Source organism: Drosophila mauritiana, chromosome 3R (genome assembly GCF_004382145.1).
Source record: "Drosophila mauritiana strain mau12 chromosome 3R, ASM438214v1, whole genome shotgun sequence".
Taxonomy (NCBI): domain Eukaryota; kingdom Metazoa; phylum Arthropoda; class Insecta; order Diptera; family Drosophilidae; genus Drosophila; species Drosophila mauritiana.
Window position 1 is genome coordinate 17,140,009 of NC_046670.1, and position 11,829 is coordinate 17,151,837.

Here is an 11,829-nt window from a genome sequence, read left to right on the forward strand (position 1 = left end):
TATTTTATTTATTTATTTAAATAGAATATGTCAAAGAATAAACCAGAGATAATAAAACAGGACAAAAGCAGTGTCAACGTGTTTACAATTATTAAAACTTCGAGTGTGGAGATTATAAAGTTTCTTCCTAATCCTAGACGGAATTTACTCTTTGTCGAGCCGACGACGGGTAAAGTCTGTCGACGTGCAGGAATGTTTATGGAGTATTAGCTTACTATATATTGGCTAAACTGGCTTTAAGCATTGTCGAATCGACAAAGAAACGCCATCCAGGGCTTAATTCGGTGTGATTTGAGTTCGGGACGCAATACGTGACTGGAATGTAAAGTTCACAGGATAAATACGTAAATATTGAACTAGATTACACAGAATCCATCTATCTATCATCTATATTGCACCATTGGTCACGCACTAGTTTTCCTTGTGCAAAGCTGCTCCGTCGGTACGCAAGCCATAGGTCAGCTGTGTCTTCATCACTGCCAAACTGCTGCCGATGATCTTTTTGTGGTAGATCTGCCGCGTAACGAATCCAAAATCATCGTAAAAGTCGCGCTCACTTTCCTGCCACTCGGAGATAGTGCACTCCAGTGAGGCGTACCCGCCGCTAATGCAGTTCTTGACCACCAGTTTTATCATGGGCTCCATGATCGTCTGACACGGGTAATGGGGATCGATGGCAAAGCGATAGATCCATGCAGCATTGTATACGGCGTGGTGATTCTTTACACTAATGGCGGCCACAATCCTGCGCCGGAATTTCCTCGTGTATGCCTCCTCGTATGGACAGTTCTCGGTAAATATCTGGTAGCTAGCTTCCTTGGGTGAACAGCGGAAAATGAAGGGTTCATAGCACTCGGCCACCAAAGATTGCGATGGTTTGGTCTGGAAAGTAAACGTTCTTAGTTTGGGATACTTTTCTGGCGATACTTTAACACTTACCCGCATCAACTCCACTGCCTTGGAGTAAAACGAAAAGTAGGTGCCGGTAAAGAGGCAAAATATGCAAGCGGGCACAGTGAGTGCACAAAAAAGCAGGGGCACTCCTAGAAATATGAAGAATATGGCCCACGTGATGACTATGAACTGCAGAGTGATCTGAAAACAGTTGAAACCACATCAGTTCATGGAGTTGGGGGATCCACCTGAAGATGTCTCACCTCTCGGAAGCAATAGACAAAAAAGGACTTATTCGAGAACGACATGATATAGTCCCGCACCAGCTCCTGGCACTTGAGCTCGTCATCTTGCGTGTAGTTGCGAATGACAATAAATGGCTGCATTAATGTGTTATTAAATTATTAGATATGCAGAACCAAACAAAAAAATAAAAACACTGATCAATCAGTGTGTCCAAAGCGATGCAAAATACCAATAATTCTTATGTCAAAACAGCTGTTGCTGCGGTGTTGCCACTCGAACAAGATATCGGCAAAGAGAACTCAAGCCTGATAGCGTGAGAATAACTATCGCAAAATGTTTATTTATTAGATATAGTATATTAGAATGTTTGTAAATTAGGCTTAAACTTTTATTTTTTAAATGTACACCTGTTTGAATACAGATTTTAATTTAACGTTTGTATTTTTTGTATTAAAGAATCGCTTTCGTGAGTTGTCGTGAGCTAGCCCAGACACGGTGCCATCTCTCATGCCAAACACTCTGACTTTGATCTGGCACTTTTTCTCATGACGTGTCGGCGAGCTTAACTTTATTAAACAATTACTCGAAAAAGTCAGTGCAAATAGCCGAAAATGCGCGACCAATTCATCAGCTTGGCCCTGATTCTGTGCGTCCTGCACAGCGCCTGCGGCCTGTACTTCCACATATCGGAGACGGAGCGCAAGTGCTTCATTGAGGAGGTTCCCGACGAGACAACTGTGATTGGTGAGCCAGCGCCGAGTGCCAACTTGGAAGTTTTACCAATCGACTAACTTGTCCTCCCGCAGTTAACTACAAGGTGGAGCTGTATGATCCGCGCTCTAATGGATTCATGCCCTCGTCGCCCGGAATCGGAATGCATGTGGAGGTACGCGACAGCGACGACAAGATTGTGCTGTCCCGCGTGTACAGCTCGCAGGGCCGCATCTCGTTCACCTCACACACTCCTGGCGAGCACGTCATCTGCATGTTCTCGAACAGCACCGCGTGGTTCAGTGGTGCCCAGCTGCGTGTTCACCTGGACATCCAGGTGGGAGAGCACGCTATCGACTACGCCAATGTGGCGCAGAAGGAGAAGCTGACTGAGCTACAGCTGCGCATCCGCCAGCTACTCGACCAGGTGGAGCAGATCACCAAGGAGCAGAACTACCAGCGATACCGCGAGGAGCGTTTCCGTCACACCAGCGAGAGCACCAACTCCCGAGTGCTTTGGTGGTCGCTGGCCCAAACCGTCGTCTTGGTTTGCATGGGCTTCTGGCAGATGCGTCATCTCAAGAGCTTCTTTGAGGCCAAGAAACTGGTGTGAGGTGCTCCGGGGCTAGGGCATCATCAGCACCACTGGCCAACCACTGGCCTCATTGTTCCGTGTGTTTCCCTCATTTGGCAGGAATTGCGAATTTCATCGATGGATCGTCATCCACCCAACCAGCCACTGGCCTCGACTCCAAGCACTTCTAGTTGTAATTTCTTGTGCGTAATTTAATAAAATCCATTGTACAAAACGAGACCGAGACTGTGTGCACCCCCACATCCTATCTCCGCTGGGTCAGACTGCCAGTCAGCTGAGCCGGGTCCCGTGACTATGTTTGCCTCGCCAAGCGTGGCTTCTTCTTATCAGCAGCCTGTGGCAGATAACCTGTGTCGTTGGCGTTAACTCCCTAGTTTTAAGACCGCGCTCCATCGTAACTGCATCGGGCAGCATCGTGTCGTGAGTGCCCTTTATCTCATTGTTTGTTCTGGCGGAGAACAGACTTTTTAGTAGCTCTTGGACCGCCCTGAGCAGCGGTCGTCAGTCGCGGCACAAATCCGTCGCCCAAACAATAGAGCTTGTTGTGGCACACCAAACGCAACCGCTGACGACCCACAAAAGCCGCAGCTCTGTAACCCGATCCAGTCTGAAGCGCTTTCAAGTCAACAACTGGCCCAGGTCTCTGCTCCCTCCCCGGTTCAGTTGGTCTACGTCGGATTAGGCGTGCAGGCTGTTGAAAATGTTTCGCGCTACGGAAATCGGCAGCGAAGAAAGTGAGTCTGCAGCTAGATAAGATAAGACAAGAAGCGCAGGTAATCCTCTGTCTCCCTATTACATGCAGCCCTGCCAGCTCTGGCGGAGCTCAGCCAGGTGGGTTATGAACGCGATGCACGGGACGTGGAATGGGTCGCCTGGAGAGGAGAACGGGCCCAGTTGAAGCGGCCGCATCGCAGCTCTCTGCCCAATTATGGATTTGCTCCACCGCCCATCCGCATGGAGTACAGGTATCCACGAGCCGTCTTCTTCGTTCTGGCTACAAAGTTCTTTGAGGCCTTTGCGGCCAACGGCATTCGCAGTAAGTTTCCAGATTTCCATCCAAAAGCAGATAATCGATTTTTGGTCAGGGCAAAGGCATTCGGCGGCATAGTCTGGTTGAAAAATTCCGAAACCAGGCTTATCAGCGGCACAGAAATATAAACACAAGGAGGTCTTATTGACAGTCAAAAGACCTGTGATGATGCATTTTATAGGGGGCATAGATAAGATGGAAAATTAGGTTGAAATCGGCAAATAATGGGCAGGAACAAGACCTAAGCATTCAGTTACCTACTAAGGAAATCTTCAAAAATACGATAACTGACTTAAGAATTAATAAAAACTCCCGGAATTTTCCCATTAATTTGAATCTTCAAAAGAACATCCATCATTAAAGAGGTGGCTTAACGAATTTCCAATTAAGTCTCAATGCAACAACCTTTATTTCATGGTCAATAATTCGAGATTGACTGCAGCCTGACCCACGATTACGGATTATTAAGTATACTCGATTCCAGCCGTACTCGCACTCTATCTGCGCGACGATCTCAACTTCACGGAGAGCTTTTCCACGGTGGTGCTGCACATCTTCAACTTTTTTGGCCAGTTCTGTCCGATCATTGGGGCCATCCTAGCGGATAGCTATATCGGCAATGTGCGCACGATATCCGGCTTCAGTTTTATCTACGCCTTTGGATGGTTGCTGCTCACACTCACATCCCTGCCTGCCATGGGTCTTCCGATGGTGTAAGTACTCGCACAGGATTAGGATGAAGGGCTTAGCTTATTCCACCTCCTTCTCGTAGCTTGCTGGTGTCCATCGCTCTGCTGTTTATCGCCGTTGGCAATGGATCGATACGTGCCTGCATCACCTCGCTGGGTGCACTGCAGTTCAGGTTGCCGGAGCAGAGCGTCCATCTGGCCGAGTACTTCTCCTTCTACTATTTCGTCTACTATTTTGGAATCTTCCTGAGCAAGATCCTTCCGCCACTGGTTAGGGCTAACACGCAGTGCTTTGACAAGGCGGAATGCTATCCAGCCGTATTCGGCACCCTTGGAGCAGCCTTTATGATGGCCTGGTGTGAGTAACTATCAGTTTTCCTTGTTTATTTATATCTAATTTATGCCTGTTTGTGGTGTTAGTTATCTTTCTGGTTGGAAAATGTTTCTACAAGTCCGAAAAGCTGTCCGATGACAACATACTCTTCAAGTTCTGCGGCTGCATAAAGACCGCTCTCGTGGAGAAGTGGCGACGTCGCAAGTCCCCAAAGCGCTCCAACTACTGGCTGCACAATGCAGTTGGAGCCTACGACATGGGCTTCGTCAATGATGTGTCCAGGGTTTTAAGGGTTAGTTGTACATGGGTTATAATGAAGATTCTTTCAACTTTTGTTTCTTTTAGATATCCAAGCTGTTTATCCCACTGCCCTTCTACTTTGCTCTGCTGGCGCAACAGGACTCCAGCTGGACCTTCCAGGCCACTCAGATGAATACCACAGTAATGGGCGTGACCATCCAGCCGGATCAGGCCAAGGCCGTGGGCCCCATATTTCTGTTCATGCTCATCCCGCTGTGGCAGTATATAACAGTGCCCTTGCTGCGCCGCTACTTCAACTGGGAGCTCCAGCCGCTCCACAGTGTGACTGTGGGTGGGATCTTCTCCGCCGGCGCCTTTTTCTGTGCGGGAGCTGTGCAGGAACGAATAAAGGTAAGCAGGAATAATAAGATACCTCACCTGATCGCTTATTAACCCGAACTATTCGAAGAATTCCCCGCTCCAAACAGTGAATATAGCTTGGCAACTGCCGCAGTTCCTGCTGCTCATGATGGGCGAACTACTGCTTTCCATTCCGGGTCTCCAGTTCGCCTTCACCCAAGCGCCGACCTCTATGAAGTCGGTGGTCACGGCAGCCTGGTTTCTAAATAATGCTTTCGGCAATCTCATCGTGGTCCTGGTCACCGAGCTGGGTATGCTAAGCTCACAGATGGCCGAGTACTTCTTCTACGCGGTGGTAATGCTGGTTTGCATCATCCTCTATGCCCTTCTGGCCTTCGATTACACTCTGCAGGAGCGCAAGGGCGGGATGTACGTGAGGATGGACAGTGAAGCGGAGGACCGGGATGTGCCCAGCACCAGCCGTAGCGGAAGCATCTAGGAGAAGTTTCTACGCTCTAGTATTTCCAATGCACTTGTAATTTATTGATAAACGCACACAGGCAAACATGCATTTAACTGAAAACAAATAAAAGCTAAACTAAGATCAGTCGATTATCTTGAACATATACTGCAGCTCTAGGTTGGAGTCATCCGGCAGATCGGTGCAGTGGACGGCGTTCTGCACCTTGGACTTCCCGAACTTGGCGCGCAGCGTGTGAGGCCGCAGCAGTTTGGCGATCTCCGGGTCCATGGGCCCGCAGAAGTTGCGGAACTCCCGATCAGTTTTCTTTTCAGGATCGACGCAAGCAATCTCCATGCACATGCACACTCCACTGGCCAACTGAGCAACCATGGGTATATACTCGGGCAGCACGCCGCGGTAGACTTCGTAGAATTCCTCGCAGTTGATTCGCGCCATTAGAATCATGCGCATGGCTGTCAACCGAAAGCCATTCGACAGGATTTCGGAAATGATGTCCCCCAGGAGACCATCCTTGATGCTGTGCGGCTTAATGATGGCAAGTGTTGTGTTCTTGAATACACAATCTTTAATTATGCTGTGCCTCGCCTCAGATATGAACTTTAGGTCCATGTCCACGTCGTTGTCGTTATCAGAGTAGTAAAATCCATAACGAATCTCCTCACTTTCAAACAGCTCCTCCAAACTGGGCGACAGTTTCACACTGGGTGTTTCCGCCTCTGTGCTCTTGTACTGGGCGCAGGCCTTGATGGTCTCCACTACGTTGTCGCCAATCAGCTCCAGGCTAATGGCCGGCCCAGCCAGCAGCTCGTTCATAAGGACTCTGGAATTTAGAGAATTTAAAGATGTGTTCCCTGGCATGCCATCTGTACTTACGAAGAGGAGACATCCGTCGTGTCCTTGCCGGACAGAAACTGAGTTACCATTTTGGGAGAGAACTGAACCATCATGCCCTGGTTTATGTTAATCTTGTTGTCGATCAGAGTCTTTAGGAACTTGCCCAGGTGCTTCGTCCACATATTGTTCTTGAGCAGAACGAAGCCCCTGAAAGAGATGGGAATTACAGATTAGCAAGTGGATGGATAGCTGTCGAAAAAGTAGCACACTTCTTGCGATATTTGGCCAGGTTGGTCCGCGTAGTGTCGTCAGCATAATCCACAATGTCAAACTGCCGGCCGAAGACATTGATCTTGGAGCCCACGAAGAAGTCGCGCTGGGTCAGCTCCGGGATCTTGGTGCGTCGCAGAAATGTGCGCTTGTTGCGCTGGTCGAACTGAGGGAAAACAAGGCCTTGGATAAATGTGTTTCTTTGAAGAACTAGAGCTACCAATCCTCACCACTTCCACGGCCTTGTCGGATACATAGTAGGTGATCAGGAAGGTGCGTATGATTCCAGCCTCTGCATGGAACCACTCGGCGACGAAGGCCAGACGCCGCTCGCTAGCCGGAATCGCAGCGGGTTTCATGGTATAGTTTGGAGGGGAATCTTATGCCTTGCTTTTCCGTTCTATCGCTTGACAGCAAGTCCTTTATTTCGAGTGAAAACTGTATGTTTGCTTGGCATTTCAATTGTGCTTCTTCTTTCCCGCGTTGTCACAGCAACAGTGTTGCCAACATAACAAAATGCATTTAAGTGGGCGCAAAATTTAAAGAATGAAATACCTATAATAATTTTAAACACATATTTTAGGAGATTACCCATAAATAAATTTACCCATTACCTATAATTTCTTTTTAATATCGCTATCTATTCAAAGATAAAGCTTTCTTCGTGACATCTTTAAGAAGCTGGACTCCCAGACTCCGCATTCCGGATTTATTCAGTTTAGAGATTTCTAGAACATATCTAAAATATTGCAAATAAAAAGCCGAATATAAGTTTTTCATTTTTTTATTGTTAATTTCCTTTATTTACAGGAAACAAAAATAATAAACTGCAAACTGATTTTTGCAATAAATTGGTTGTAGCTTTCCTCTGGTTGTTAAATTCTAGCGTAAAACTTATGGTTTCCCTTGTCGGCGCCAAATCATCTTGTTCCTTGTGTTGCTTTTTGTTAACATCTCTCATCTGAATACGCATATTATTCAGCTATATTAAATGTGGTTTTCTTCGATTGGAATAGTGTTTCGTGTACGCATGTGTTTGTGGATGTTTCTTATGAGTGATTGGGTGCTTCTTCTTTTTGTTTTCTGGTGTGTATGTGAGGAGTGAGTGTTCTGATCGTGTGTGCTGGCTTATGGTATAAGAGCCACGGCTAACGCTACGACTACGCCAAATTGCTAGACACCATCTGAGCGACCGTCTAGGCAGCTGGCTTCTTCTCCTTATCCCCCTCGCCGCCCTCCTCGTCATCCTCGTCGTTCTGGGACAGACTGGGGATGTTGTCATCCGAGTCCTCCTCCTCGTCATCGACGTTGAAGTCGTCGAACTTGTTGTTCCAATCGCCACCAGGGCTGTTAAGGAAATTGCCGAACATGCCGTTGTCTTTTTGATCACCTGCAAAGTGCGTTTGTATGAGTGGGTTTGCTGGATGAGATCTTGGGTATGAGGCCGTCAACTTACCCTCCTCGTCGTCGGACTCATCGCGCCACTTGGCAAAGTTGGCCTTTAGGAAATGCAACTTGGTCTTGTCCGTGGTCAGCGAGGACCAGTAGGGTCCGGCCGCCTTCTTGGGTATTGTGAATTCCAGGCAGCGGCCAATGTTCTTGCTGGTCACCTTCTCGGGATCCACCTCGTGGAGGAAGTTCAGTGTGACCTCGTACTTCTTCGACGGATCCAGCACATTCACGCCCTTGAAAGTGAAGCTTTTTTCCGTAACTCTGTTTTGGGATAGATAGATGGAATTAGAATGTGCTAGAAGCATGGGCAAAGTATATATGGGGGCACCTACTTGTGTTCGATGTCCTTGCACTCGACATCAATGATGACGTAGATCAAGTCATTGCGCTGGGCCCAGGAAACTGGAGGCGGAATCAATCTGCAATGGAGAATCAAGTTGGGTAAACATAAATAAGAGCTTCATGCGCGGTGTCGGGTGTTGCGTTGTGCGAGATCCGTTGCCATGGCAACTGGCGTCGGACTTTCTGGAAGCGGGTGCACGAACTATGCAAATAGCTGCCCAGCTAGCCATTTGCATAAACCATAGGCCCAGGCGAAAGTCCATGCCGAAAATGCACGGCATTACCGCCAGCCAAAAAACATAACCTCAAACACTGGACCCTCCGATTAGTTCCGCGAATATCGCAATGCAGATGCGCACAGGACACGCCCACCGCGGCCACAAAAGGTTGGGCAGGCGGATGAGCGCGAGAATACGGGTCATCCGAACGAAAATTACGTGTTTTTTCACGGCCAGGACTTCGAAAATGGACGCCGCCGCAACGACAAAGCACGCGACGCACAAAGAAGCCACAAAAAGATTGTCCGGCTAGCGCCGATGGGCACTGAGATGGTCGGTTGTGGACTCACCCTGCTGCTGCCGACATTATGTTGTTAGTGTGAATCGTTGGTTTATGTTTTACGAAGTCGGAACACTTCTGACTGACAGCCTGATTTGGTTACAAAAAAAGGCAGTTTCTGTTCAACAAAATTGTCATGCACAAAATTGACATGAGAAACAGAGTTACCGAGCGCGCTGCGGAGATGTGACTAAATTTGAACGGTGCGCCGGGGTGCGAAACTTCGATAGACAAGACACAAATGTTAGCTAGTTACGTGTAAGGTAAATTTGAGGTGTTGTGTCAAAACATTTTACATCGTCGGTAAAAGGAATTGAAAGACTCACAACTAAATATTGAAATCAACTTTTATTGGGTTTAAAGAACTTATGATGATGTTTATAAATCTATGAGCTACCAAAGTCGGCACGTTTTGTCGCCAGGACGCATGCCACTGCCCACGGAGCAGTTGTAGGCGTGGAAGAAGTCCTCGCTGTTGGACAAAACTCCCAGGACACGAAATTGGTCGAAGGTGTGCTCATCGCTAAGACCCTTCCAGTAGTGCTCCTCCTCGTAATGGGAGCAAAATAGCTGGGCAAATCCCAGGAAGAACAACTGTTCCGGCGCGAGATCGAGACCCGGCATGCCGTCGCTGATCCTCTCCTGCCCAGGATGCTCCAGCAGTTGCTGCCTGTGACTGCGGTAGGCCGACAATGCCTGTCTTAGTCCGCTGTTGTCTGCGATATTCTCGTCCAGCGTAGTTTTTCCGTTGACACGCCTGCTGATCTGCGGTACCTGGTACTTGCCATAGTAGTCCATGTAGCACTCGGCGCGATCCTCTAATGACTGTTGCGAAAGTTCCGACAACAAGGGCTCCAATTGACCATTGCCATTGAAGTAGGAGCTGGTCGTATCGAAGCCGTGGATGAGTTCATGACCAACGATAAAACCCAAGGTGCCGAATTTCAGGGAAAGCGGCAGGTGGCGGTGGTATATCGGTGGTTCCACCACGCCAGCCATCACATTGATGGAGTTGTCCGGAGTGTAGTAGCCCGCTCCAACCTGCAATCCTGTCAGGATCTTCTGCGGCTTGGTGTCCTCGGTCAGCTCCTGAAAATGCCGACTGCTAAACCGATTGATTTGTACAACTAGGTTCTGCAAGTTAATGTTGGTCTCCGCATAGCTATCCCCGATGACTTTCAGACTATTGATTTCCCGGATTATTCGATCCGAAAGTGCATCATCTTGGAACGAACCTATGCGTGACTGAATTCTGGACTCCTTAAGGAGTGCCCTCGCCCTACTCTTCGCATCCAGCCATTCGGCATCCGCCAGCGTCTTTCGCAGACTCTTTCGCAGTTCCCGCACCATTTCCGACATCTCCAGCTTCTTCTCCTCACTGAAGTTGTTCTGTAACACAAGAATATTGAGATTATTTGGTATTCTCATCATACGTATTCGTTACCCACAGCCATATAGAGTTTGTTGAACAGAAACCGCATGGAATGATAAAGCGTAACCGCACAGTAGTTCCTTTGGTACCTGGGCGCCTTCAGTTTGGGATCGAATCTATAGAGCAGCTTCATGGCCAGGTAGTTGGCCACCGCCTCGCGATGTCGGGCGCATACCTTGTCCAGTTCCACGTAGTAAAAGTCGCAGAATAATTTGTTAGAGGAGTGAAGTCCACTCCACGAGATGTTATAGTAGTACTCCGATTGGGGAAACTCTCGCTCAATTCGGTAGGGATCGAACACTTCGCACTGGGGCGGGATCTCGAGTGCGTCCCGCCAGAAGGCAAAGACCCCAGCGATTGCTTTCCTAATCCTGTCCTCCGGCAAACCGAACGCCCTCAGATATCCGTGCATTCGCTCTTCGTTCAGCCGAAAGGCGCGAGTGGTATTGCTGGAAATGTTTTCCTCATGGACGATGATGTGATCGAAGCCCAGTTCGGGCAGTTTGGTGTATGGTTCAAAGGGATACCTTAACTGGAGAGCTTCGCGGATCAGACCGTTGGCGCCAAAGTTGGCCAGGTGAGCACTCATGTTGATCCAGTTAAAGTTGGAGGCATTCCAGGCGTCTCCATCCACAGCGGGAAATCCACCAATCGAACGAATAAGACTCAAGTAAGCAGGATCCGCCGCATTGAATGGATGGAGATTTGCTCCCAGACAAGCGTTGTAGAATCGCTGGGCCACCGCCAGTTCGCTGGACACGTTGAGAGCCTCCGCCAGATCCATCCTGCCCACCAGTTGCTCCGTAATGTCGATCAGTGTGTAAGCCACGTCGCCCAGGTTGCTTCTACTGCTCGGAGAGTACCGATCCGGCTTTACGTTCCGATAATTTCCACAGGCATACTCGTAGAAATTCTCGCAGGGCGCTACACTTTGGTTCATATAGGATTTCATGAATTCCGCGTATTCCCGCAGTTGGTACTCTGCCGTGGATCTATTGGTCGGGCTACCATTGCTATCGGAATTGTCGGACCTGTCCACAAAGCTTCTGGCCTCGCAATCCGTCAGAACCGCAGCAACGATGACCCACAACAACATCAGGGAGATCAGCTTCAGTGATCCAGGAAACATGCGTATTTTATGTGAACACTTCTCAATCGGAACTTATAAAACACACTGATTTAAATCGCGAACGAAAACTGGCAGCATCCCAATAAAATTTGCAATCAAGAGAGCAATAATAGAGAGATATAAAGAACCCTTATCAGTAAAATGTTGGTCGGAATAAAGAATAAGCATTGTGCATCGGATTATTGATAAGGAAGTGAGTAAGTTTCTGTTTACAATCTGTATACAAATA

General features: G+C 48.2%; 6 protein-coding genes across 6 annotated transcripts; 2 read left to right on the forward strand and 4 right to left on the reverse strand.

Moving 5' to 3' along the window:
- Positions 1-66: 66 nt before the first annotated feature.
- Positions 67-1,362, reverse strand: LOC117143041. The gene is made up of 3 exons (XM_033307484.1): positions 1,158-1,362; positions 940-1,095; positions 67-882 (listed from the first exon to the last, which is right to left on the reverse strand). The coding sequence occupies exons 1-3, from the start codon at positions 1,278-1,280 to the stop codon at positions 412-414; spliced, it is 750 nt and encodes a 249-aa protein (XP_033163375.1). The 5' UTR covers positions 1,281-1,362; the 3' UTR covers positions 67-411.
- Positions 1,363-1,650: 288 nt separating this feature from the next.
- On the forward strand, positions 1,651-2,663 carry LOC117143801 (transmembrane emp24 domain-containing protein eca). Its single transcript, XM_033308645.1, has 2 exons — positions 1,651-1,884; positions 1,947-2,663. The coding sequence occupies exons 1-2, from the start codon at positions 1,752-1,754 to the stop codon at positions 2,462-2,464; spliced, it is 651 nt and encodes a 216-aa protein (XP_033164536.1). The 5' UTR covers positions 1,651-1,751; the 3' UTR covers positions 2,465-2,663.
- Positions 2,664-2,765: 102 nt separating this feature from the next.
- On the forward strand, positions 2,766-5,706 carry LOC117143799 (peptide transporter 3). Its single transcript, XM_033308642.1, has 7 exons — positions 2,766-3,180; positions 3,249-3,482; positions 3,961-4,189; positions 4,249-4,523; positions 4,586-4,791; positions 4,845-5,150; positions 5,209-5,706. Exons 1-7 carry the CDS (start codon positions 3,147-3,149, stop codon positions 5,596-5,598), a joined length of 1,674 nt encoding a protein of 557 aa, XP_033164533.1. The 5' UTR covers positions 2,766-3,146; the 3' UTR covers positions 5,599-5,706.
- LOC117143800 (nucleoside diphosphate kinase 7) lies at positions 5,621-7,046 on the reverse strand. Its single transcript, XM_033308644.1, has 4 exons — positions 6,918-7,046; positions 6,687-6,853; positions 6,457-6,624; positions 5,621-6,403 (listed from the first exon to the last, which is right to left on the reverse strand). The coding sequence occupies exons 1-4, from the start codon at positions 7,044-7,046 to the stop codon at positions 5,704-5,706; spliced, it is 1,164 nt and encodes a 387-aa protein (XP_033164535.1). The 3' UTR covers positions 5,621-5,703.
- A 440-nt stretch (positions 7,047-7,486) lies between these two features.
- On the reverse strand, positions 7,487-9,204 carry LOC117144853 (uncharacterized protein CG16817). The gene is made up of 4 exons (XM_033310256.1): positions 9,050-9,204; positions 8,472-8,558; positions 8,144-8,400; positions 7,487-8,077 (listed from the first exon to the last, which is right to left on the reverse strand). Exons 1-4 carry the CDS (start codon positions 9,064-9,066, stop codon positions 7,884-7,886), a joined length of 555 nt encoding a protein of 184 aa, XP_033166147.1. The 5' UTR covers positions 9,067-9,204; the 3' UTR covers positions 7,487-7,883.
- A 164-nt stretch (positions 9,205-9,368) lies between these two features.
- On the reverse strand, positions 9,369-11,600 carry LOC117145618 (neprilysin-2). The gene is made up of 2 exons (XM_033311334.1): positions 10,488-11,600; positions 9,369-10,428 (listed from the first exon to the last, which is right to left on the reverse strand). Exons 1-2 carry the CDS (start codon positions 11,598-11,600, stop codon positions 9,433-9,435), a joined length of 2,109 nt encoding a protein of 702 aa, XP_033167225.1. The 3' UTR covers positions 9,369-9,432.
- Between the last annotated feature and the right edge of the window lie 229 nt (positions 11,601-11,829).

Bases quoted from the DNA above. Each gene is read 5' to 3' on its own strand.
- LOC117144853 (XM_033310256.1), bottom strand. The intron at 8,401-8,471 runs GTAGGTGCCCCC...ATCCCAAAACAG, and splicing joins TGCAAGGACATCGAACACAA to AGTTACGGAAAAAAGCTTCA. The intron at 8,078-8,143 runs GTAAGTTGACGG...CGCACTTTGCAG, and splicing joins TGAGTCCGACGACGAGGAGG to GTGATCAAAAAGACAACGGC.
- LOC117145618 (XM_033311334.1), bottom strand. From the start codon at position 11,600: ATGTTTCCTGGATCACTGAAGCTGATCTCCCTGATGTTGTTGTGGGTC. The intron at 10,429-10,487 runs GTGGGTAACGAA...CTTGTGTTACAG, and splicing joins TCAACAAACTCTATATGGCT to AACAACTTCAGTGAGGAGAA.
- LOC117143800 (XM_033308644.1), bottom strand. From the start codon at position 7,046: ATGAAACCCGCTGCGATTCCGGCTAGCGAGCGGCGTCTGGCCTTCGTC. The intron at 6,854-6,917 runs GTGAGGATTGGT...GTTTTCCCTCAG, and splicing joins CCGACAAGGCCGTGGAAGTG to TTCGACCAGCGCAACAAGCG. The intron at 6,404-6,456 runs GTAAGTACAGAT...TCTAAATTCCAG, and splicing joins ACGACGGATGTCTCCTCTTC to AGTCCTTATGAACGAGCTGC.
- LOC117143801 (XM_033308645.1), top strand. From the start codon at position 1,752: ATGCGCGACCAATTCATCAGCTTGGCCCTGATTCTGTGCGTCCTGCAC. The intron at 1,885-1,946 runs GTGAGCCAGCGC...GTCCTCCCGCAG, and splicing joins CGACGAGACAACTGTGATTG to TTAACTACAAGGTGGAGCTG.
- LOC117143799 (XM_033308642.1), top strand. From the start codon at position 3,147: ATGTTTCGCGCTACGGAAATCGGCAGCGAAGAAA. The intron at 3,483-3,960 runs GTAAGTTTCCAG...ACTCGATTCCAG, and splicing joins TGCGGCCAACGGCATTCGCA to CCGTACTCGCACTCTATCTG. The intron at 5,151-5,208 runs GTAAGCAGGAAT...AACTATTCGAAG, and splicing joins CTGTGCAGGAACGAATAAAG to AATTCCCCGCTCCAAACAGT.
- LOC117143041 (XM_033307484.1), bottom strand. From the start codon at position 1,280: ATGCAGCCATTTATTGTCATTCGCAACTACACGCAAGATGACGAGCTC. The intron at 1,096-1,157 runs GTGAGACATCTT...AACTGTTTTCAG, and splicing joins TTGTCTATTGCTTCCGAGAG to ATCACTCTGCAGTTCATAGT. The intron at 883-939 runs GTAAGTGTTAAA...TTTACTTTCCAG, and splicing joins AGGCAGTGGAGTTGATGCGG to ACCAAACCATCGCAATCTTT.